The following is a 25,425-nucleotide window of genomic DNA, read 5'->3' on the forward strand; positions in this document are numbered from 1 at the left end:
CATTGTGGAGAAAATGCTTTCTTTGCTAGCCGTTCTTTCCTCACAAATGGAGTGCAGTACTGGTATTCGAATGGCCGGGACCGAAAAAAGCCTGTGGTGTACGTGCCCCTGGGGTGGCAGCTCAGGGGTGCCTTAATTCTCACTGGTGAGGTGCAGTTCATCTTTTGAGTTTTTTGCACCTTGGTCACTGTACCACATACACACTTTTTTTTCGCACCTGCCTCTTGGGACGGGCCTTTTGGCTGGGACCAGAGGAATTTTTTATTCCTGGCCGGGGGGGGCTGTCAAGGTCTTGCACTTTGACACTACCTGCACTTCTCCACTTCCCTTTCCCCACTCTTTTTTTTGTGTTGTGTGTGTTCACATTTTGTCCTTTTTTATGTGGCGGTATGCTTTATTCACGGCACAATGAGTATGGTGTAGGTCCTCGGCCTGCCCTGAAAGTCTTTGGAGGGGGTGGATATGGCCTTCTGGCTAAGTTCACCCTCTCTTGTGGGGTCTCCCTTTGGGGGAGCCCCACCTAGTACTTGGGGTGGGCTGTTTCAGCAGTCCTCCCAGAGAACGGGGTCTGCCTGGTTTCGGCCAGGCAGGACCAAGTGAAGTACCTCAGTCCCTGTCAGGAGCCTTGCGCCCCGGGGGATCAGGGTTAGGGCCTTTCCTCTTCGGAGGAGGGCCATGTGTACGCCTCATGCACTTTTTGTGTTTCCCATGTTTGTGTGTGTGCGCTTTTTTATGCACCGGGTGTAACTTCTGAGTGTGTTTCACACACCACGGGCTTTATAAAAATAAAAAAAAAAATCGTATTCCAATGTGCATATACTGAAGGTATAATAAAGGGACTCAAGGGAGCAGTACACATACCTTGTACTGTGGTTGTAAACTTCAGACATGAAATATGAACAAAGCATATCCCTCTATAGTGTGTAATTGTCTCAATTAAGAGCACTAAGTGCCATTTCTGTCTGCTGCTTCATTCCTCTGCTGTCAGCATGAATCACTTCTGACAAGTTTTCCTGACACCAAAAGAAAAATGGTGACAGGGAGGGAGCTTCAGCAGATTGACAGCCTCACCTCTGATCCTGTGTCTCTTTCCTCCAAACAGCTCTCAGAGCTCTCCTCGCTGAGCTATGCAGAGTTCAGCTATCTCAGCTTTCTGAACTCACAAAAGCTTTAAAAAATCTGGACTTTGAATGGTTGGAGAAGAGAGAAGACTGCATATAAACAGGTACAAGTTATGTAGGAGAATTTGTTTAATTTCTGTGTATCACCTGAAGCTAGTCACTTCACTGACTATATGAAAGGGTTTACAACCACTTTAAAGTAGAATTTCAGGCTAAACATAACTACTCCTAAAGATGCTCCCTCCCACCTTCTAACACCGGTTCTGGCTGATCTGTGTAAAAAAGATCTGTATACTTACCTATGTTCAGCCTTCCCCGGTCTGATAAAATCCCAATAAAATAAATTTACGTTTTTGGTTGTAACATGACAAAATGTGGAAAATTTCAAGGGGTAGGAATACTTTTTTAAGGCACTGTATATGCAAAACTGAATAAAAATAATTAATAAAAACATAGTCATGTTGGGGAGAAACACAGTGAGAAGTTGCAGAATGATTTGTGATCACATCCAAGATCTGCACAGGAATCCGTGGTTGCATTATTCTGCCATCTCTTACTATGCTGATTCGGAAAAAAGATGGTGCAGTCTTTCTGAAGATGAAGGAAGATGGAGGTTTTTTAGGCTGAACATATATGGATTGAAATTTGGCTATCTCAGGAGGGACCAGCTGAATTTCAATTCAAGTATGGGCGGGCTGGTTGTACAGAGTCAATCTACTGATAACGTCTGTACAACCAGCCTGTTGGAAAATGTCTGCAAGATCAGGGCCGCCAGCAGTGCTGATCAGTGTATTCTTACAGTGGGAAAGTCTCTCTTCCATCAGAACACAATAGCACAGCAGGGAGAATTCCCCCATCCATCAAAAAAAAAGAAACTACTGTATGGGCTGCCTAAGGGGGAGTACTGTGATCCCTGTGAGAGGTAAGGATATACAGTATACTGTGTATACCCTGAAGGTGACCATACACTATACAGTCTGGATGTACAATCCCCTTTAGATCTACCATCAACTGTTTAGTATAAGGGCCTGTCTGATTCAATACTATCTGATTGAATTGTTTGAGTGCCCGCATATTACATAAGTTGTGTCAACCTAAATGAGACACATCAGATTGTATATTTTATGGGGACTGTAAGTGTAATTTACCCATAACTTAGTACGCGTTCACTTAACAGCAAAACTTTGAGACAAGGACCACTTTAAGGATGGCTGGGATGACTTAAAGAAAAGCTTGCTCTCATTTTAATTGTTTCTGTATGTGTCTAAAGTTAGTGCACATCTATAATCCCAGATGCTTTCCATTTCATTTCTTCCTCCTATTATGTTTGTGCGTATTTTTCACAGATCTCTCATGAAATTTTATTGTCCTGTTATTTCATATATACAGTCTTACGAAGAAATATGATAAGGCTATTAAGGCTATTAAATAAGCTATAGCCCACCTCAAATTTGGCCACCCCCAGCTCTGTACTAAATCTGAGCATGCACATTGTACACTAGAAGGGTTTGTTCAGCTTCATACAAGTGTGTTGGTGATATTCCAGCAATACTAACCTTCTTGTCCAATAAATGTTCAACATTTATAGGATATGTTTATTCATACATGTATCTAACAAGTTTAATATCTTCTCTCCAGCAGGATGCCAGGATCAAGTTTGAATACAATGGAGAAAAGAGGTAGGTTGTTGCATTGAATGGCTACATGATGCTAATTTGAAAATCATCATCATTTAAAGTTAAAGAAGTTTGGGGTATAAAGAAAACAAACATACATACTCACCTCTATGCTGCAGCATCGGTGTGATGCTGCATCTGTCCCACATCAACTCTGATTGCTCAGTTCTCTGTCTGTTCAGGTTGGAGAGGATTGACTGTCAGTCACCGCTCTTCTTCCATTTTCTCCTCCCTGGAAACACTGGACTGGAGAGGACATGGGTACAGCTGGCTTTGGCTTCTACCATGTTCTGAGAAACTGAGCCAGCTGTCAATCAGGCAGCTGGGTGAATCGGTCGGGATCTTTCTAGAGCCGGGAGACTCTAGTAGACAATAGCCCACTTTACGCTGACTTTGGGTCACGGGAGAGCAAAAGCAATTGCACTCCTGGGACCCACAGGAGAAATATGGTCAAACAAACTTTGGCTATACTTTCATTTTAATCAAAAGTAGTGTACAGCAACAGGTGTCTGTTTTGCATGGAACTAGACAGGGATTTATCCACTGTTGGACAGGACCCTTTTTTGGACTGCACCAGAATCAGATTGCATGGGTGTTCACGCCTATGTGATCCAATTCATGTCCGAATTGACAGTTCGCACTGCGATATGCGAACGGATCTGGGGGTGTCATTAACATTGTATTGACACCCCCAGCGATTCGCATCTGGCAGTGTGAACTGCCTGCGAGTCTAGTGTGATGCGGTAACCTGCAGTGGATTCGCAGGGTTTCCCCATCACATTAGTGTGAACCGGTACTTACAGTTCCTTTTGTATACTATGCTGGACAGAGAGATGTCCTTGTAGCAGTCCGGGCTATAAAAGTCTTCCTGTCTGAAGGACTGTTACATGAAGAGAAGATATTAATGATGAAAAGTCCTAAAAAGCTTGGTATGATGTATGTGAGACCCCTGGGACTGGCTGTTATAGGCCAAGCTCATTCAGTAGTGGTTAGTCACCTCTGACTGGACTTGTTTTGTCATTTTGAAGCCATTACTCCACTCATCCAAGTGTCTTTCTTGGCTCAAATGAGTGTCAGATAAACACCCCAGGATTTATAGCCATGTGGGCACCTCAGTTACCTCAATCCAATCACCATGATGTCAAGAATTGTATCAACGTTTATTGTCCAACAAAATGAGCAGTGAAACTTCTTCACCATTACAAGACAAGTCCAGTTGAATGTGACTAACTACTATGAGCTCCACAGTACTGCTGTACCCTATGACCTGAGTAATTGAGACTCTTCACAGACAACCCAAGAACAGCCACTGTTGTCAGGATATGAGAATTTCCCACATATCGCTGAAGGCAGATTAGGGAGTCAAACATTGCTCCAATCCAAAAACATAAAGAGATGTTTTGCTGCTCTTCATACTAGCCTGCCACATCATACCAAGCTTTTTAGGACTTTTCGTCATTAATATCTTCTCTTCATGTAACAGTCCTTCAGACAGGAAGACTTTTATAGCCAGGACTGCTACAAGGACATCTCTCAAAAAAGGGTCCTGTCCAACATTGGTCCGAATGCGATGCACAGACTGCGATGCAATTTACAATGCACAGACATCGCATGTTATTTTCAGAGCAGTGCGCTGCGAATCACATGCAGTGTCTGACCTTGCATATGTGAACCGGATCTTAGATGTTTTAAGACTTGTACTGAACCAATGCCTCAATGTAGATAGGTACTCAATGAAGCCTTTGCATCTCCACATACTGCATTATGTTACCAATAGGATAAAAGCAGTAGCTGTCAATTTCACTTCTAACTAAAATAAAATTTAGCCATTACATCAACCAAACTGCAAAAATATATGAAGTGAATCTAAAAAAGTGGAACTAAAAGTGGTTATTGTAAGTAAATGTCCTGTTTTAGTAACTGTCCATTTGAGGGCAAAAACGGCTACTATATACAAAAAAGAGATTTCTGTTATTGGGAGACTGCAAACTTTCCCTTTTGTTTGTAATAAAATATAAGGTAATCAAATAGGTATGTATAATATACAGTATATACTATAAATAAATAAATATATATATATATATATATTTATATATATAGATACATTATATATATATATATATATATATATATATATATATATATATGAGAAAGAGAGGATAGTGTACATTGTTGTTTATAAGGATATTATACAAATTGTTACACTCCGAGCTGACTTTTTGTATATTTTGGATTTTAAGGTGTGTTATCCTTTATTACAGTATTTGTGGATCTTGTTATATTGGGGTTGATTTACTAAAACTGGAGAGGGCAAAATCTGGTGCAGCTGTGCATTCCTGGCCAGCAAAGTACAATGATTACTGCTAGTGGCTATAGCCACTTGCAGTGATGGAATGTACAAATATCTGAATCGGCTTGGGTACAATCAGCCTGCCTATACATGGATCCAAACTCGGTCGCTCCATGCTGAACCAGCCAAATTTTCGATCCATGTATGGCTGGCTTAAGGTTTATTAAATGGGGAATCCTTAACACAATTATTCCGAACTCCCTACAGTGGTAAAAAAAATAAATAAATAAATTGTGACGTGCTGTGGTTACAAAGAAAAACTAGAAAAACTAAAAACTCTGGGTCTCAGTGGAAAGTTTTTCCAGTCTGCCAAATTCTACCCCCTGGTGTATTTTTGTTACCAGTCATCGCTATCAATATAAAAAAAAATAAGTTTTACATGCCACAGCCAAAAGACAGTAATAAATCTGGAGCAGCTGCTCCAGACAAAATAATACTTCGAATGAATTATGGAATTAGTTACAAATGATCTGGGTGAGAGGATAGGCAGATGTGAGTCACCTAAAGAAGGCCACAAACAGGAGAGGCCAGTGCCAAAGACAGGCCAGCTTCCTCCACATCTTTAGAGAGATTACTCAGAATAATCCTTTGTACAGCTTCTGCATTTTAGTACAGCATATATGGTATGACTTTTACTGTAGTTTGAAGGAGTTTTTCTCATATATATCAAACATGAAGTATAACGTAATCTAAAGCTGCCTTAAGCAGCCCAAAGATTATGCAATTTTCCTTCCTTCCACCATGGGTGGAAGGGAAGAAAGTCACTTGATTCCCCCATCAACACGGTGTTGACAGGAGAATTGCTCCCACAGCGCTATTTGTTCTGCGGGTGGGGAGTCTTCGAAGCTGGCAGAACACAATGATTACTGCTAGCGGCTATAGCCACTGGCAGTAATCATATGTAAAAAATCCGACAGGCTGGTTGTACCTAGGTCAGTAGATGGATCGACTTGGGTACAACCAGCCTGCCCATAAATGGATCGAGTTTCGGCCAGTTTCTGCTGAACTGGCCAAGATTTGATCCATCTATGGCCAGCCTAACTCATCCAACTATTCCAATAAAAATAAATCTCTCTTTTAAAACCTTTTTTATTGCAGTCAGTTAGGAACGAGCCCAAAAAAGTGCTTGTAGGCTACTGGATGGCACACAAGGGCTCCTGAATTTTCTATTACTATTTTTAGGTTCTCTGCTTGCAATACTAGTTAAAAACTTTTAGTGAAAATAGTTACTTTTGTTTCATATGTGTTGTGCAAACTTGCAGAGTACAGTGCTAAAATGTATGCAGAGCCAAACAATATCATTTAGTTGTGGATGTAGTAATGTTTTTAATTTAACTATTGCAGAGAAATGTCTTAGCTGGTGAGGATTTTAACCTAAATGTTGGCATTGACAGTGTGCAGAGAGGAGAAGGGGGAATTGAATGCAGCATGCAACCATTGGGAGGCAGCCGATGTAAAAACCACATTATACTTTTGGTTAAAGTGTATGTGGATCCAAAACTTTATATATATATATATATATATATATATATATATATATATATATATATATATATATATATATAATTTTTTTTTTTGCCACTTATTTAGTTTTGGATCAGGTAGAAAATAGTTAATTGTCTGGTTTTTATTTTTATGGTGGGAAATTAACTGTTAACAGTTAAATGGGGGATATAATTTCGCTTTCTGCCCCAGAGACACATAGCAAGTAAAAAAAAAACAAAACTGTCAGGGGTTATAACCCTCCCTTACTCTATCCAAAATGAAAAGAAAAAAAAAGCAGTAACTCTTTAACCGGTTGCCGACCCCCGCAAGTACATATACTGCGGCGGTCAGCCCCGGCCAGACAAAGTGACGTACCGGTAGTTAATCCCCTCCCTGCCAGTGTCATTTTTACAGTAACAGTGCATATGTATAGCACTGATTACTGTAGTAATGTCACTGGTACCCCCAAAAGTGTCAAAAATGTCAGTCAAGGGTCCGATCTGTCCACCGCAATGTCGCAGTCCCGCAAAAAAAAGCGCAGATCGCCACCATTACTCGTTAAAAAAAAAACAACAAAAATGACAAAAATCTTTCCCTTAGTTAGTAAACACAATAACTTTTGCGCAAACCAATCAAAATACGCTTATTGTGATTTTTTTTACCAAGCATAGGTAGCAGAAAACAAATTGGCCAAAAATGTTAAAAAAATTTGATTTTTCCATCTTTTTGGGGAATTTCATATAAAAAAATGTGAAAAATATTGTTATTTTTGCAAAATTTTCGCTGTTTTTTTTGTTTATAGCACATGATCAAAAAAATCGCACAGGTGATCAAGTACCACCAAAAGAAAGCTCTGTTTGTGGGAAAAAAAGGACGTCAAATTAGTTTAGGTACAGTGTCGCACGACCTCGCAATTGTCCGTTAAAGTCACGCAGTGCCGAATCGCAAAATACCCCCTGGTCGGAATGGGGGTAAAATCTTCCGGGGCTTAAGTGGTTAACTCTTCAGAAGATTTTTCCAGTACCTCCTCAAAATATTTGATTTCCCATCTCTTTCTGTACCAGAGACAATGTTTGCCAGAACCAATAGAGAGGGGAACCTCCCCAGATAGGGACACAGACAGCAATAACCTAACAGGCATTTTTTTTTTTTTTATTTGGGGGGTAAAAAAAAAAAAATAATGTGGTTGCATAAGTGTGCACACCCTCTTATAACTGGGAATGTGGCTGTGTTCAGAATTAATTGTTAAATAGGAGTCAGTACACACCTGCCATCATTTAATGTGCCTCTGATTAATCCCAAATAAGGTTTAGCTATTCTAGTAGGTCTTTCCTGATATTTTCTTAGTTGCATCCTACAAAAGCAAAAGCCATGGTCCGCAGAAAGCTTCCAAAGCATTAGCTCATTGTTAAAAGGTATCAGTAAGGAGAAGGGTACAAAAGAATTTCCTAGCCATTAGATATACCATGGAACACAGTGAAGGCAGTCATCATCAAGTGGAGAAAATATGGCACAACAGTGACATTGCCAAGAAATGGGCGTCACCCCAAAATTGGTGAAAAGACGAGAAGAAAACTGGTCAGGGAGACTGCCAAGAGGACTACAGCAACATTAAAGGAGCTGCAGGAATATCTGGCAAGTACTGGCTGTGCGGTACATGTGACAACAATCTCCTGTATTCTTCATATGTCTGGGCTATGCGATGGAGTGGCAAGATGGAACCCTTTTCTTATGAAGAAGAAAAACATCCAAGCCCGGCTAAATTTTGCAAAAACATATCTGAAGTCTCCCAGAAGCATGTGGGAAAATGTGTTATGGTCTGATGAAACCAAGGTTGAACTTTTTGGCCATAATTCCAAAAGATATGTTTGGTGCAAAAACAGCACTGCACATCACTGAAAGAACACCATACCCACAGTGAAGCATGGTGGTGGCAGCATCATGCTTTGGGGCTGTTTTTCTTCAACTGGAACAGGGGCCTTAGTCAAGGTAGAGGGAATAATGTACAGTTCCAAATACCAGTCAATATTGGCACAAAACCTTCAGGCTTCTGCTAGAAAGCTGAAGATGAAGAAGAACTTTATCTTTCAGTATGACAACAACCCAAAGCATATATCCAAATCAAAAAAGGAATGGCTTCACCAGAAGAAGATTTAAATTATGAGCCAGACCTGAATCTGATTGAAAATCTGTGGGGTGATCTGTAGAGGGCTGTGCACAGAAGATGTACGCGCAATCTGACAGATTTGGAGTGTTTTTGCAAAGAAGAGTGGGCAAATATTGCCAAGTCAAGATGTGCCATGCTGATAGACTCATACCCAAAAAAGACTGAGTGCTGTAATAAAATCAAAAGGTGCTTCAACAAAGTATTAGATTAACTTTGCCACTGCTCACTAGAGCTCTACTGCGGCAAAGTGGTTAGTTATCGTCTGGCGACGTAGACCTACGTTGCCAGACGCTCCCGCTGTATTCAGTCACAGCGGGAGTCGGGCCAGGGGAGGAGCAGCTCTTCCCCGATCGTCGGGGATCGAGTGTGGAAATCCGCCTGCTTGTGTAAACAAAGAGGGCGGATCTCCTAAGTGACAGACAGGGTCAGATTGCAGGATTCAGCATAGCTGAACCTGCGATCTGTCCTTGTGTCACTCAGTCACCTCCCCCCACACACGTCAGTAAGCACCAGGCATACATTAACCCCTCCCTCTCCAATAAAATTAACCCCTTCCCTGCCAGTGTCATTTTTACAGTAACAGTGCATATGTATAGCACTGATTACTGTAGTAATGTCACTGGTACCCCCAAAAGTGTAAAAAATGTCAGTCAAGGGTCCGATCTGTCCACTGCAATGTCGCAGTCCCGCAAAAAAAATCGCAGATCGCCGCCATTACTCGTTAAAAAAAAAAAACACCAAAAATGACAGAAATCTTTCCCTTAGTTAGTAAACGCAATAACTTTTGCGCAAACCAATCAAAATACGCTTATTGTGATTTTTTTTTACCAAACATAGGTAGCAGAAAACAAATTGGCCAAAAATGTAAAAACATTTTGATTTTTACATTTTTTTTGGGGGGGGGAATTTCATATAAAAAAATGTGAAAAATATTGTTATTTTTTCAAAATTTACGCTCCCGCGTGGTCACGGAGGCACGCTCCCGCGTGGTCACGGACCCCCCCCCCCCCGCGCGTGTATATAAATAGTTATAGATATATATATATAGATATATATATATAGATATATATATATATCTATATATAAATATAAACCAAGAAAGTGAGGGGCAATCACGGGTGCCTCCATCCTGAGGAAGACGAGCTTGTGCCTCATCAAAACGTTGATTAAACCATCATTATGCGTTCACATTTCAAGACCCGTGAGTGCCGCTCTCTTTTTGGTTTATATGCGCTGTAGTCTCTGCTGTGCACCTGGGCCCATTTTTTATCCCTGATTTGTGTGCGGTGGCAGCCATCGGATATTATATATATATATATGTATATACTATCCAATACATATACATATATGTTGGACATTTTAATATCTAAAAAATATAAATCTGGTAAATGTATTATGTATGTTGCCAGCTAGGTATATATAGGTTATGTATAATCAGCAATAAACACTAGAATACAGTGCCGGTTGTAGACACCATCATGTATGTTGATAATGTATCCAATTTTTGTCTTCCCCTCTTTTTTCAGGATTATAGAATTCCGGAGGCCAGTAAAACTCAAAGATGTGTTGCAGAAAGTTACAGATGCCTTTGGGCAAACAATGGACTTGCACTATGCAAACAATGAGGTAATGTGTACTTTGTTCCATTGGAGACTCACATGTCAGTTCCTTGTGCACAGTGTCTGCATGTCCTGGTCTGTGTCAGTGCTGCGCAACGATTGGGGAAAGTGATCATTCCTATGAAGTTTCATAACAACAAATTAGTGACTTCTGAGAGTCAAAGCCCAACTCCATTTTAGTTTTAGATAATATGAGAAAAGGTTAGGACGGGCTTTAGTGCTATCTGTTGTCCCAACACAAATAGCAATACAAACTTCACAGATATACTACCCTTCCCCACTCTAACAAAATGTGGTTTTGCTGCAATCTGTGTCCACGGTGGAGACACCTCATCACTTCCTGTCCCTGTGACACTTTGTTATCAGGATAGAAAGTGAGATGAATTCTGCCCAGTGTGGACATAGCAATAGAAGCCTTGCAGGCTTGAAACCTCTCCTTGTATATCCAGTTTGGCTGGAGTTTGGATTAAAGGACATCTCTGGTCACAGCTTACACTTTCATTTTATGACATCAGTATTGTTATAACAATGCAAACAATTGTTATTTTTGACAATCCAATATAAGTTTACTTGAAATTTCTCCTTTCATGTTGTGAGTGCTGCCTGTCTGCTGGGCATCTCTTTCTACAACTTCCTGGATTCCCTGCATGCTTTGCAGCTTCTCCTCTGTCGTTTACTTTCAATTATGAAGGATTACATATCCCATTGCTGCCTACAAGCTGTACTGACTCTGTCTCCTGAAACCCCTCCTTTCAGCACCTGTATAGTTCAGTAGGCAGGCTCTGTGACATGTGTGACACAGCAGTGCCTACTCGCAGGGTGTAGTGCACATGTGTCAAACACAGGGCCCCCGGGCCAAATCTGGCCCTCCAGTCCATTTCATGTGGCCCTCGCATCTCTCCTGCAGCTGCAGAAGAGCTCCAGCCCTCCTCTGGTCCTCCTCCAGATCCTGTACTTTCTGCTTTCCAGTAGAGCCTCCAGCTTCTTCCCAGCAGCAGCACAAGGTAATGGGGGTGCACTATGATGCAAGGGAGGCTGGGGGACTCAGCTTCTGATGGTGGGGAGGCTCTTGACATCTTATGTAGGGAATGCTCTGGACATCTAGTCTTACGGATACATTTGGCCCTTTTAAGGGCAATATTAATGCTGATGCGGCCCGCGATTAAATTTAGTTTGACACCTCTAGTGTAGGGACTACATGTCACGGAATTTAGGAAAGTAATGCTTGGGGATTTTCTCAAAGTAAGGCCCCTTCCACACAAACCTTCCGAACTGGTTCACCCGTCAGTTTTTCAGGCTGACCTGATCGGATCAGATTCACCCTATGGACCGGGGGGTGTAAACTGACTTTTATCTAAAGGCTCATACAGACTATAAGAAAATCGGGCAAACATTTTCATCCGAGGAACTTTTGTAGGATTTTCGTATAGTATGTACACAACTTTCTACAGCCGATTTCGACCTTCTGAATGAAAATTTCTGAAGGGACAAGCTCCAAAACAAAACAAAGGATTTTATTTAACGGAATTGTAAAGGCAGAAGGTTTTTTTTATCTTAATGCAAAACACACCTGTCTGCAGCAGCCCCCCAGTACTTACCTGAGCCCATCTTTATCCAGCCATGTTGCAGGAATGTCTCAGCTGCCCGGGACTCCTCATTGGCTAGGACAGCAGCGCGACAAAATTGACTCTCGCTGCTGTCAATCAAAGTTAGTGAGATAATGAGGAGAGAGAGGGGGGCAGGACCGGGTCACGGCTCCATGTATGAATGGACACAGGAAACTGTGGCTCGGTTCGGGTGCCCCAACAGCCAGCTGCCTGCTTTGGGAGCATTCAACAGGAGGGGAAGCCAGAAGCACCAAAAGGGACCCGAGAAGAGGAGGATCTGGGCAAATCCACTACAACAAAGCAGATAAGTATAACATGTTTGTTATTTTTTAAAAACGAGACTTTACAGTCACTTTAAGTGCCGGTTCACACTACTCCGACTTGTCAGACGACTTGGTCAACTGACAAGTTGTGCTCCATTCTGTGCAATGGAAAGCATTCTAATAGGAGCGACTCAAGTCGCTCCGTCTTATAAAAAGGTTCCTGCACTACTTTTGGCCGAAGTCAGAGCGACTTGCATTGACTTCAATTATGTGAAGTCAGTGCAAGCCGCACCAAAGTCGCGGTGCACGGTGACTTGTTCAAGTCGCCCCGAAGTTGTATCGCCATAGTGTGAACCGACTCTAATGTGTACCATTTTGCATACGAGAAAAATCTGAAACATAAGACTTGCGCATGATCAAAAACAATAGACAACTAAAAAAAAGCCTTTGTCATATGAGCGTTTTCTTTCAAATTTTCTTTCATCAGTGCCGACTTGCTGTAAAACAAGGAAAATCGAACGATCGTTTGCCCGATTTTCTTATAATGTGTACCCCACTTAAGACACCCCTTATGAATTCCCCAGATTTCATTTTACCACAGGTTTATTTATGATTGTGAGCACTAAATAGTTATCGTTTTATGTTTAGAATTGATCAAGTTTATCCTGAAGATTAATTGCAGCAGCTGATGGTGGTTGCAAAAATAAACATTAGCTTTATTAGAGTGAAAATTATCACCATCTGCATGGCCTGCTATTGCCTACCAGCATATGCTAAAAGCTGCCAAGCAGCCACCAGAAGCCCCAACATGCTGATTTCCACTACTCGTAGCAGGCTTCAGTGTGGATTTACTACACTTGGTTATGAGTAAGCGACCTACAGAGTCGTGAAACATGTCAACCGTGTCCATGTCTGTTCGATGCACCGTTGTCTTTTATGAATGGGAATAAACATTTCAAGTTCATTCATCTCTGAGTGCGGTCACTTTTTCTCTTTGGAAGTTTGATCACTGGACAGCAGATCCGACCAGCACCTGGATATCTGTGCCTCACCTGAGCGGCTTTCCCTGTGTTGCTTGAGTGGATTTACTAAGCTTTACTTAGCAATACTTGAAGCATGCTGAAAGTCAGAAAGTAAATGACAGTCAGCACACTATACTGGCACTGAAGTTTGATTTAAAGGCTTCAACATAGGCAATTAAAAGCTTGCTAAAATCTTTGCTAATGTTTTCTTAAAGCTTGCTGTATACATGAATGTTTCATGTGCTGAATGCTGTCTGATAAATGATTTCTTAGATACTGTGTAACCTTGAATACCAGACATAAACTAGTCAATACACACAATGGAATTCCATCCAACCTGAACACGAAATGTACGGTTAATTAGAATAATGGTCGCCAAACTTTCGGACCTCACAGACCACTAAACTCAGAATTTGGATTCCCGTTGACCACTAACATGAATTTTACATGCCCTGTACACGCAATGCCCTGGATCTCTGCTCCCCCTCCCCCCGGATCACCCTGCTGACTTATTGTATATAGACAATGCTCAGGGCTTTCCCCCCCCCCCCCTTCCCTCCCCTGGATCACACTGCTGCCTTAAACACAATGCTCTGGCTGTCTGTCCCCCCACTGCACTCTGCTTTACACCGCTGCCTTATACAGACTCATAATTGGATCTCCCCTCCTTATCCAGCCAAGTGCTCGAGCTCTGTGCTCCCTCCTACAGTCTGTGATCAGTGCTGTCATTGGGAGTCCCCTTCTTCTTCACCTTCCGCTCTCTGCACAACTCCCAGCACCTCCCTCTGAGTTCGTAGTAGCAGTACCTTCAGAGGAGGCATCGGGTATCAATGTGCACTGACTGTATTGACTGTCAGCGCACATTGAAAACAACACTGGAATCTTGGGCGCTATACATCCACCACAAAGTTGATTTGCGGCAGAACCCCTGGGGACCACCAAAATGTTCTCCACTGGTTGGCAACTGCTGGATTAGAGGACATTGCTCTCACCTACAGAATGAGATTTCTATGTTCAAGTTCAGGTGTTGCAGATAAAGAAACTTCACTTAATGTGCACACAACCTGATGCTCTAGAGGTTTACTCTTTGGAGTCCTTCTTTGAACTAGGCATAGCATTGGAAATGTATGGCACCATTTCAATGGTATAAAAGCACTTTAAAATGGATATTACATTATTCTTCCCAGTCTGAACACTCTGTGTGCAGTCCTGGTGATTGAATTGCTCTTTTCATGAGACAATGGCCTGTTCCGTTTTCCCACTTACTTTTTTTATTTTGATTGGCTTAGTTTGATCAGAGCAGCACAGTGTAATCAGATTGCAAGCCAGGATTGCCTTAAAGCAGGCTCATCCCTTACACATGACGGAAGAAGTCATTATTGGTCTCGTATATGAAGTGTCTGACTGTACAACAGTCTGTGTGTCCTGTCCTTACATATAGAAATTCTGGATGAACCCTCTGCACTCTTCTATATACCCTCTAGCAAATTTTGCAAAGAAAAGACAGGGATTTTTAGTTCACACACATTGCAATACATGTTTAAGCTGGCCAACTATGTCAAAGTATTCCCTCTATCGCCAGTTCCTAACTTGGTCTGCAAAATGCAAATGCTAAAGTGGATATAGTGCAAATATGGGGCAAATAGACACAAGCTGGAGGAGAGCTACAGGCTCAGGTCTGGCCACTGACCTGCATTGCACTAACCTGCACACCCTTTGGCAGACCTGGAACGAGCATTGTAGGTGCCCACAGGTAGAGAGGAGGAAGGCCAGCGAACTTTTAAAAAGTCACTTTCATTTTCCTGTGTTACATGATCTGCATTCCATCAGCTATATTGGAAGACAGGTGAGACATTAGGAGTATTTTAGACCCCTTATATCAGGGATCCTCAAACTACGGCCCTCCAAGCTGTTGCGAAATGACACATCCCATGAGGCATTGTAAAACTCTGACATTCACAGACAGACATGATGGGAATTGTAGTTCCTGAACAACTGGAGAGCCATAGTTTGAAGACCCCTGCCTTTTATCTTAATATTGAGAACCCATCATCCAAAAACATTACATATTCTGTATTTAAAGAAAAAAAAAAATGTTATAAAAAAAGTTTAAAATTAAAAAGTGTAAAAATTAAAGTTTCACCAAAACACTCCCCCCCCCCAAAAAAAAAAAAAAATGTTTGAGCCCACCACCACAAACATGAACATATAAATGTAAATGCATGCATCAGGGGTGCCAACATGGAAAAAAAAAACTTTATTTCACTACAAGTTACATGCATTACATATGTATGATAGTGTGAGAGTAATAATTGTAGGCTCAGTGTTCATGGGTAACTCTGCACTGTTGATGATCTGTAGGGGATTTTAAAGCATCGCCTATGACAAATATAGGGTATCAAAGTTTGTCATCATTTCACACAGTTTTTGAGGTTTGACAAGTTAGGTGTCTGTTTACTTGGCACAACTTTATCTTCTATATTTTACCCAAAAAAGTATTTTTATGTGTTTTCCCTAAAATTAACTTTAGTGTATTTTTTACTGAAATTTTGCATTTCTTAACCACTGCCTGACCATAGGGTGTTCATGAACATCCTTTGCTTGGGGTGGTTATATTGGGATGATGGCTGCAGCTACAGGCATCATCCCAGTATCAAAATTTGCAGCCACGATTGCCTTCCAAGCAGAAGTGGTTTGAGTGGCTGAACAGCCACTCAATCGCTTTTGAAGGCATCACAAGTGGGTCACCTCCCTACTGTATCATAAATCACATATGTATATGCAAAGTGCTGAGTGCTGTTGATACCAATAACCACGTGTGTGATTGCGTGCTATAACAATGTATGGCGCCAGTGGATGCCCCACTGATTGCACCGTTGCTTACTGCACTCTTAGAAAGGTGGCTCAGCACTCCTTGGTCACTAGAACAGAAAATAAGCCTCCATTGCGTAGTATATGTTTGTTAGGGTGAAACAACGTAGCATCCACTCACATTTAGGGAGTTCACTATCAGCTTGAGGTGTTCGCCGGGTCGCTTCCGCGTTCTACCGGCTCAAACCACCGTTCCCGGAAGTGACGTACTGACGTACACAAACCACGCCCTACGCGTTTTGTCGCTCCAGATGACGTCGTATGACGAAACGCGTAGGGCGTGGTTTGTGTACGTCAGTACGTCACTTCCGGGAATGGTGGTTTGAGCCGGTGGAACGCGGAAGCGACCCGGCGAACACCTCAAGCTGAATAGTGAACTCCCTAAATGTGAGTGGATGCTACGTTGTTTCACCCTAACAAACATATACTTCGCAATGGAGGCTTATTTTCTGTTCTAGTGACCAAGGAGTGCTGAGCCACCTTTCTAAGAGTGCGGTAAGCAACGGTGCAATCGGTGGGGCATCCACTGGCGCCATACTTTGTTATAGCACGCAATCACACACGTGGTTATTGGTATCAACAGCACTCAGCACTTTGCATATACATATGTGATTTATGATATGGTACACTGAGCACAGCCCATGCTAATGTATTGAAGGTTTACTAGCACGCAGCACTTTGGTTTTATCGTTGCACTATAAGCACTATATGCACTTTTTATATGAATTATACAGTTTATGGAATTGCACAGATATAATATTTAAGTGGTAGCGCCGGTCCCAACATCACTTGCACTTTTTTCTAATCTACTACCTCAGTGGTAGGTTGGGGGCAGCTTACACCACTATTTTAGTCCAATAAAGTACTGAAACTCCATAGCGCTGGTATTTAAACCCTTTTCACCTCCCTACTGCCTTCGCAGCCGCCTTTACCGGGCCCACTTGTAGGAATCTTGGAGCCCGGGACTGCTTCAACCGACAATGACACTACACAGAGAGAGAGAGGAACTGACATTGGTTTCCCTTTCTGTGACCTGGTGTAAACCAGAAGCGTCAAGGATTTAGTCAATCTTAGTTTCGGCTCTTCATGTACCTGGCCCTTAGCGGGCAGGTAAGCAGCCGATCAAATTGATCTGTGCGTGATTGGCTGCATTGGAGACCAGAGGAGAGATTTGGGGTCTAATAGACCTCAGATCTCTCCATAAAGATGACCTGTCATGGTCCATGCTTTGGATATTCAAAGAAGCTAGACCGCACTCAAAAGTAGATAAACTTGGAGTGGTTATGAGTAAGCGACCCATAGAGTCATGAAACGCGTCAACCATGTCCATGTCTATGTGATGCACTGTTGTTTTCGTTTTATGGGAATAAACACTCCAAGTTTATCTACTTTTGAGTGCTGTCAAGCTTCTTTGAATATCTGATTATTGGACGACGGATCCGACCGGCACCTGGGTGTTTGCCTCGCCTGAGCGGCTTTTTTGTGTTGTTTGAATCATGGTCCATGCTTTCACAAGGGATGCTGTTCATCCCTTGTAAGAGCAACAAAGTTGATAAAAATAATTTTGACTGTAAAAATAAAAAAAAAAAGTTTAAAGTAAAATAAATAATAAAAATAATATAAAAAAGCTCATGCACCCCCACCCCTGTGCTTACACGCAAATACGAACGCATACGTAAGTCCCACACGCATATGTAAACAGTGATCGCGCCACACTCGTGAGGTGTCAGAACGAGAGCAATAATTTTAGCTTCAGACCTCCTGTGTAACTCTAAACTGGTAAGCTGCAAAGGCTTTTAAAGTGTTGCCTATGTAGGTTTTTATGCACCGTAGTTTGGCGCCATTCCACGGGCATATGCGATTTTAAAGCGTGACATGTTGGGTATCTATTTACTTGGCGTAACATCTTTTATAGTTTAACAAAAAAAAATTTTATTTTATAGTGTTTGTGTGGAATAAAATTAATTAAAGTACTTTTTTAAAAAAAAAAATAAATGGTTTGAAAAACCGCTGCGCAAATACTGTGTGGCATAAAAATTGCAACACCCACCATTTTATTCTCTAGGGCCTCTGTTTAAAAATATATATAATGTTTGGGGATTCTAAGTAATTTTGTAGCAAAAAAAAATACAGATTTTTACACGTAGGAGAGAAAAGTAAGAAAGTAGTTAAGCCAGTGTCCTAAAATCTTGTGAAATAAAAAATTGGAACTACCACTATTTTATTCTCTATGGTGCAGTTTTTAAGAAAATATATAATGTTTTGGAGATTTTATGCATCGTTCAGGCTTAAAATGTAAGACATTTTTTTATATATAGTATGTATGTAATGTCCTACAACTGGTAGGGAAAAGTAGACTGGTTGCCAAGAGGAAAATACTGATTTTTTTTATACATGTTTTTATGGTAAAAACTGTTCAGAATAAATACTGACATTGTCTGAAAAAAATACCTATTTATTATCAGCACCTCCCTTTTGTCTTTTTTTTGTAAATTCTTTTATTGAAATATAAAAGGCATATGACAAGTCACACAAAGGAATACAATGAGCAGTATCAAGATAAAATAGTCCCTTTTGTCTTTTGCTGCAAGACAGAAATCAATTTGCTACTGCTGAGATTACTATCAAAAGGCCTAGCAATGGTTCCAACACATATTCCTTGCTATTCTATTTATAAAGACACCTTCAAAAGATTTTTTTGGATCTTTAAGCTAAAAATAAACGTGAATATATTTAGTTCAGTTCATTCAGTTCTAATGCAGAACGGGGCAGCAATATTCCATCATGAATTCTTTATTAGTAGTCCAAGACACAAAATAATAAAATATCTGTTCTAGTTAAGCAAATAAAAGTTTGCAAATCATAGCCTTAGTTACAGTTTGTGGCACATTTGGCAGATCTGCAGGAAAGTTGATTTGGCCTCAGCAGGCATTTTCCATTTAGCGGTGCCTAGCGTGTACTGTCTTTGTAATAATACCCACACTGTAAAGTACTGTAAGGAACAAAAAAAAGTTTTCTTGTAGTTCTGTAGATAGGACTTTTATGTTTGCTGTAGTCAGAGCGCCCTCTAGTGCTACAATCACAGAATACACTGTAATGTTTATATAGTTTGTGAATTTCCTTACTCACAATTATTACAATTACACAGCTGCTTGTTCCACTCAAGTACCAAGATGACTTGGACAAAGCCATAGAACACATGGACATGAACCCGTCTCACAGAAGCTTGAAGATAGTAGTTAAAGCACCAAGTAAAAATATAGTGAGTAGATTCTTGCTTACCAAGAGTTAGCAATATATTCTTCTGTTGCCATCTTACTGCATGCCTTCAGCAGAAGTACATTTATTATGTACTGTATTGCACTGACTCTATTTTATGTCTACTCTATAGTTTCTTCTATGTACATCTTAGAATGTAACTTATGTTATCTTCTTCCTGGCACATCTTAGCAATCTGTCTACTCATTGCACATTCTCATAGCACATTGAAACAATTCCTGGCACATAAATTATTCCAAAATTGCACTCTTTATCCCTCAATTGTTTCTACATGGTCAACAATGGGATAGTAAAAGTCATACAAATACAATAAACTCTGTCTTCACTTTACAGCACTTGCAACCAGTTGGGACAAAGCAACACCATGACATGAGGATATCAAAGTCAATGGGGGACATTCTAGGATCACTATATAAAGATGCTGGAAAGAGCAGAAAGTGTTCTACAGGTAAGTACCTTGATTGTTTAAACCCTGAAATCTGATCAGATATGTCTTCCACTCCATGGTACTGATAAGTGTACATGTGCATTTATGCTTGCATATAAACATGTATCTCTAGGATAAGAGGCTGTAATGCAAAGTAAAGATTATTGCATTGGGAATTTTACAATGAGCATGACGGTCTGTGCTGCTTTTGCACAATGTCATGTGCTACTGCTGTGACTCTGCTTCATGTTTAATATAGCTATTGATTAGCATAGAGGTTTGGCTGGCATGTGGTGTGCACGCTCCACTACAAAAGATTGTGAGAAGGATTCTCTGCCATTGGTCTTGATAAGTATGTCTTCCAAAAAGATGGCTAGTTTAGCCCCCTCTGAGCCCTCTGGGAGGCCTATGAAGTGCAGGTTGTTGCAGCGCATTCGGTTTTTCAGGTCGTCTTGTTTCTATTGCAGTTGGGTAATATGGCGACCTGCCTGGTCAGAAGAGGCCTGCAGGGGAGGGAGAGCGTCCTCCACATGGCTGTGTAATGATTAAGCACACATACTAGTGTGTGAAACGCGTCTACCTTGCCACATTTGTCACATTTTGATGTTCAGCCAATAAACCTGAATTTTGATCACACCTGGAGTGCAGCCATTTCTTCTATGATTGGCTCAGATGGTGCTCAGTCTCAGAGACCTGGTCTTTCAACCGTGCAGATCTTGTCAGATCAGGGAGATATCTACCCTAACCTCCTCAATTTTGGTTCTTAACATCGACTGGCAGGTAGAGATTGCTTCCAGCACTTTTTTGGTCTCTGGGGCCAGCGGTTCCAACTCAGCAGAAGAGGAGCCGCCATCTTCGCTCTGCGAGTCCTTGTCTTTATGGTGAAATCTATCCAGTTTTATGGCTGTATCCGGGTTTTTGGAAGATACGTGGCTCAGATGTTAGCAGGATCTCCGGGAGTATCTTTTAGGGGAATTAGATTGCAGGATAAATGTAAAAAAGCACTGCCGACGAGCTCTGTTAACCTGCGCCCTACTCCATGTAGCTTCAGGCCACGCCCCCAATTAGTATAGAGGTAAACGCATGCCAAAACACATCAAAACCATCAATGGCACCTGTAAAAGACACATCAATATGCCTTTGTGCAAGGGGACTACAATATTTAGTAAATGTTAGTAGGCAGAACAGTGTATACATCCACTATATGACGCATCAAAAGGCCTTTCCCATTTCTTTTCTTATCCTCCATATCTGGAAAAATCCATAGGAGGAGGACTAGGCTGTGGCAAATGCTGAGAGCTACAAGACTGCAGCCGAAGAATACAGTTTACTTTTCTCTTCAGCTCCTGTTTGGTGGACTGTGGACGCTTACACACTAACCAGATGGCATGCTATCTGCAATATACTTTCTCCGTGTTATTGTTTGTGTAAATGATCACATGATATAGGTAGAGGAAAGAAGAGGTGAATTCTGCACAAATAGGTGTCATCACTCACTGTTAGTTCAGCATGAACTCTGTCCAGGGTCAGCTCACACCATTGTGATATCTTGGCATCTGTGCCTGCCAAATACATGTTTTAAGGATCCACACATGGATACAAAATGATTCTGCCACTCAAGGCTGGACATCATACAAAAATGTACAACAGGAGAACAACTCTGTTACAAGAGGTATAACTGTGGATTCAAATTTGGGTAATTGTCCAAGATAAATATGCAAACCAAACAACGCCGTTAATAGGATTCTATCTGTTGACGCGCCAAGCATGAAAAATCACTTCATCTATTATTGTCCAAAAGTGAGCAAGCACCTGTACCAATGCTATAAGTTAAGTTAAAGTTAAATGGGTAAATAGTCAATATGTTTTAGAATTTACTGAATGGTTTAAGCTTTTAATCCACAGTGTTTGGGTTCACATGATAATTCCAATGATTATTTCTTTATTTTCTGCCTGCACAGGATCTCTACACACTGGCCGGAGTTCTCCTCCACCTGGAAGTGTTCCTGATGAACAGCAGCAAATTGCCCGTCAGAAATCCATTACCAGTATCAACAGTGAGGGGGAATTTATTCCTGAGGTATCAGCTCTATTGTGAAAGAATTCCAAGGACAGCTAAAAAGGACATGTTTACACAAAGGGATTTTTCTGAACATACACATTAAGAGAAAATGTAGTATTTTTACTTTTTAAACAAATATTATCATCATAATTATAAATATTACATAAAATAATACTATATACAGGTGAATATTATGAAATAAGAATATCATAAAAAGGTAATTTATTTCAGTAACTCAATTCAAAAAGTGAAACTCATATATTTTATATGGATGCGTTCCACACAGAGTGATATATTTCAAGCATTTATTTATTTTAAGTTTGATGGTTATGGCTTACAGCTAGTGAAAACCCAAAATTCAGTATCTCAGAAAATAAGAATATTACATAAGATAAAAAAAAAAAGGATTTTTAATACATAATGGTTGGCTTACTGAAAAGTATGTCCATGCTCAATATAGTATGCACTCAAAACTTGGTTGGGGCTTCTTTTTCATGAATTACTCCATTATTGCGGCGTGGCATGAAGGCGATCTGCCTGTGGCACTGCTGAGGTGTTATGGAAGCCCAGGTTGCTTCAGCTTGCCTGCATTGTTGGGTCTTGTGTCTCTCATCTTCCTCTTGACAATACCCCACAAATTCTCTATGGGGTTTAGGTTAGGTGAGTTTGCTGGCCAATCAAGCACAGTAATACCATGATCAATAAACCAGGTATTGGTACTTTTGGCAGTGTGGGCAGGTGTCAAGTCCTGATGGAAAATTAAATCAGCATCCCCATAAAGCTGGTTAGCAGAGGGAAGCATGAAGTGCTCTAGAATTTCCTGGTAGAGGGCTATGCTGACTTTGGATTTGATAAAACACAGTGGACCAGCAGATGACATGGCTCCCCAAATCATCACTGACTGTGGAAACTTCACACTGGACCTCATGCAACTTGGATTCTGGGCCTCAATTCTTCCTCCAGACTCTGGGACCTTGATTTCCAAAAGAAATGCAACATTTTCTACAGTCCGTTATGATTGATCTCGCTGAACCGGCCAAAATTTGAACCGTTTATGGCCGGCTTAAGGCTGGCCATAAATAATACAATTTCCTTGTACAATTGTCCTTTAGATTTACCAAAACCATATAATATGAGGTCAAACCTAAACACTTTCAATTTGTATGCAATCAGGCAGGTCCTTGCACTATATAGTTCAAGGTAAATCTAAAGGAAATTGAACAAGAAAATTGTATAATATGCACTGCTTTAGCCTTTATCTTAGCAGTCAGTGATTGTAAAGGTTAATTTTTTTAATTTTAAATAACGAACATGTTATACTTAATTACAAGGGTTTTGCACAGAGCAGCCCCGATCCCCCTCTTCTGGGGTGCCCCGGCGCCACTTCTGACTCACCACACCCCAGCGCCACTTCTGGCTCCTCCTCTATATCAGGTGCCACCATGGAGAGACGCTTTCCATGGGGGCACCCGTGCGTGCGCACTCCCGAGTCCTGCTGCTGCGTCCATTGACACAGACAGCAGGACTCGGCGCCACCCCCGCTCTCGTGTCACTGGATTTGATTGACAGCAAATGGCTCCTGCTGCTATCAATCTATCCAATGAGGACCAGAGACAGCGGTTGGAGTTGCTGGTCTCATGCTCGTCGCTGGAATGTTTGGATTCAGGTAAGAATACCGGGGGGTCTGGGGGGGCAGCTGCAACCTCGAAGGTTTTTCACCTTTATGCCTAGAACGCATTAAGGTGAAAAACCTTGAGACTTTACAACTCCTTTAAGTGTGTAGTATAATATACAGATAGATCACTAGAGGGAGAATCTACAAATCTCTTTGTAAAATACTCACTGGGGGAAATATACTAAAACTGAAGAGGGCAAAATCTGGGACAACTCTACATAGAAACCAATCAGCTTCCAGTTTTTATTGTCAAAGCCTAATTGAACAAGCTGGATTTAGAAGCTGCTTGGCTACGATGCATAGCTGCACCAGGTTCTGAGTATTCCAAGTTTAGTAAATCTCCCCCGCTCTATTGCAAAATACTCATCTGTTTGTAAAATACTTATTAACATTGTATTAGTTCCCAGCGTGCACAGTATAGTTAAGCAATGTTTTGGAAAGAAACAATATATCCCCTGCATTTAATACACCTCCACCAGAACACTTCCCTAACAGGAGCCCTCGACCCTAATCTCTAATTGGACCCTTAACATTAAAACCCAGCACTATTAAAATAAGTCAAAAGCTGGCCATTCAAAAAGTGAATTTCCTGGTGAACTGGCCCAAATTAAAGCCATGGGTTGTTCTGTTGGCATCCTTCCATCGCTAAATTGATGGAGCCAGGCAGAAAATTGTTGGCCGAATAGGCAGTTGCATCTAAACAGATGCAGTAACTGTTTGGGTGTTTTGACAGCTGCAGGTGCTGCCTGTCAGAGTACAATAGCTGGCAGGGAAGAATACTCCTCCACGTAGGACTAAACAAGAAAAATCTTATGGTGTATGGTCACCTCAACACTAACCTGAAATGCCACAGTTTGCTTTTTGTTCTATGTGTAATGGTCCTTTTAGGTTATTTGCACAAAGTCATAATTTATCCTGTCTTTTTTTCTTTTCATGTATGCCAAAATATTTAGGACAGGCAACCAGTGACAGTAGCATTGGCAGAGATAATATTAGGGATGGATGTCAGGTCTCTATGATTCTCAGGATAGAACAGAGATAAAGAGATTGCTGCATTTGGTTTGCTTCTGGGTGCAGGGCCATCTTAACATATGGGCACCCCTGGGCAGTGCCCAGGGGCCCCAGATGCATGGGGGCTCCATAATACTTTTGAATTACATCATACTTTCCAACTGTCCCAGACTTGCAAGGACAGTCATCCTTTTCTATTAAGCTGGCCTTACTGTCTTGTACTGTGTCCTCTTACCCCCCTGTACTGTGCCCTCCTGTCCCTTGTACTGTGCTCAGGGCAGCCATCAGAAATTTTGGGGCCCCTTACACAGCTTTAGGCCTGGGCCCCTCTGGGCCTGACCACCAACATTTTGCGGGGCCCACCCTCTGGCCGTCTCACCGAATCTGCCCACTGGCCATCCCACCGAGTCCTTCAGTGCACCCACTTCTGTTTTAACACTCTTACAACTTAATGAATGAAAATGAATCCAATCCATCAAAGAGGCACCCCCATATATTCAGCAAAGAGACATCCCAATCCAGTAAAGAGACGGCTTCATATATTCAGCAATGAGACATCCTAATCCAACAAAGATGGCCTCATATATTCAGCAAAGAGACATCCCAATCCAGTAAAGAGACGGCCTCATATATTTAGCAAAGAGACATCCCAATCCAGTAAAGAGACGGCCTCATATATTCAACAAAGGCACATCCCAATCCAGCAAAGAGACAGCCTCATATTTTTAGCAAAGAGACAGCGCAATCCATCAAAGAGACATCCCTTCAGCTGCATCGGCTTCAGCTGCCA

The 25,425-nt window shown here is 41.4% G+C and overlaps 2 protein-coding genes across 3 annotated transcripts in view; one reads left to right on the forward strand and one right to left on the reverse strand.

Moving 5' to 3' along the window:
* Positions 1-25,425, reverse strand: part of LOC309555883 (cryptochrome DASH) — a 327,950-nt gene that overhangs the window by 278,786 nt on the left and 23,739 nt on the right. The window lies entirely within an intron of this gene.
* Positions 1-25,425, forward strand: part of LOC309555881 (mitogen-activated protein kinase kinase kinase 3-like) — a 256,846-nt gene that overhangs the window by 198,378 nt on the left and 33,043 nt on the right. Inside the window, exons 4-8 of one of the 2 annotated variants that reach the window (XM_082258052.1) lie at positions 2,760-2,800; positions 10,326-10,425; positions 19,330-19,443; positions 19,794-19,908; positions 21,849-21,967. In XM_082258052.1, the coding sequence (XP_082114178.1) occupies positions 2,760-2,800; positions 10,326-10,425; positions 19,330-19,443; positions 19,794-19,908; positions 21,849-21,967 (489 nt within the window). The remainder of the gene's footprint in view (positions 1-2,759; positions 2,801-10,325; positions 10,426-19,329; positions 19,444-19,793; positions 19,909-21,848; positions 21,968-25,425) is intronic. The other variant, XM_082258053.1, reaches the window with a different exon arrangement.

The sequence above is a fragment of the Pelophylax lessonae genome, assembly GCF_965119305.1.
Source record: "Pelophylax lessonae genome assembly, chromosome: 5".
Taxonomy (NCBI): domain Eukaryota; kingdom Metazoa; phylum Chordata; class Amphibia; order Anura; family Ranidae; genus Pelophylax; species Pelophylax lessonae.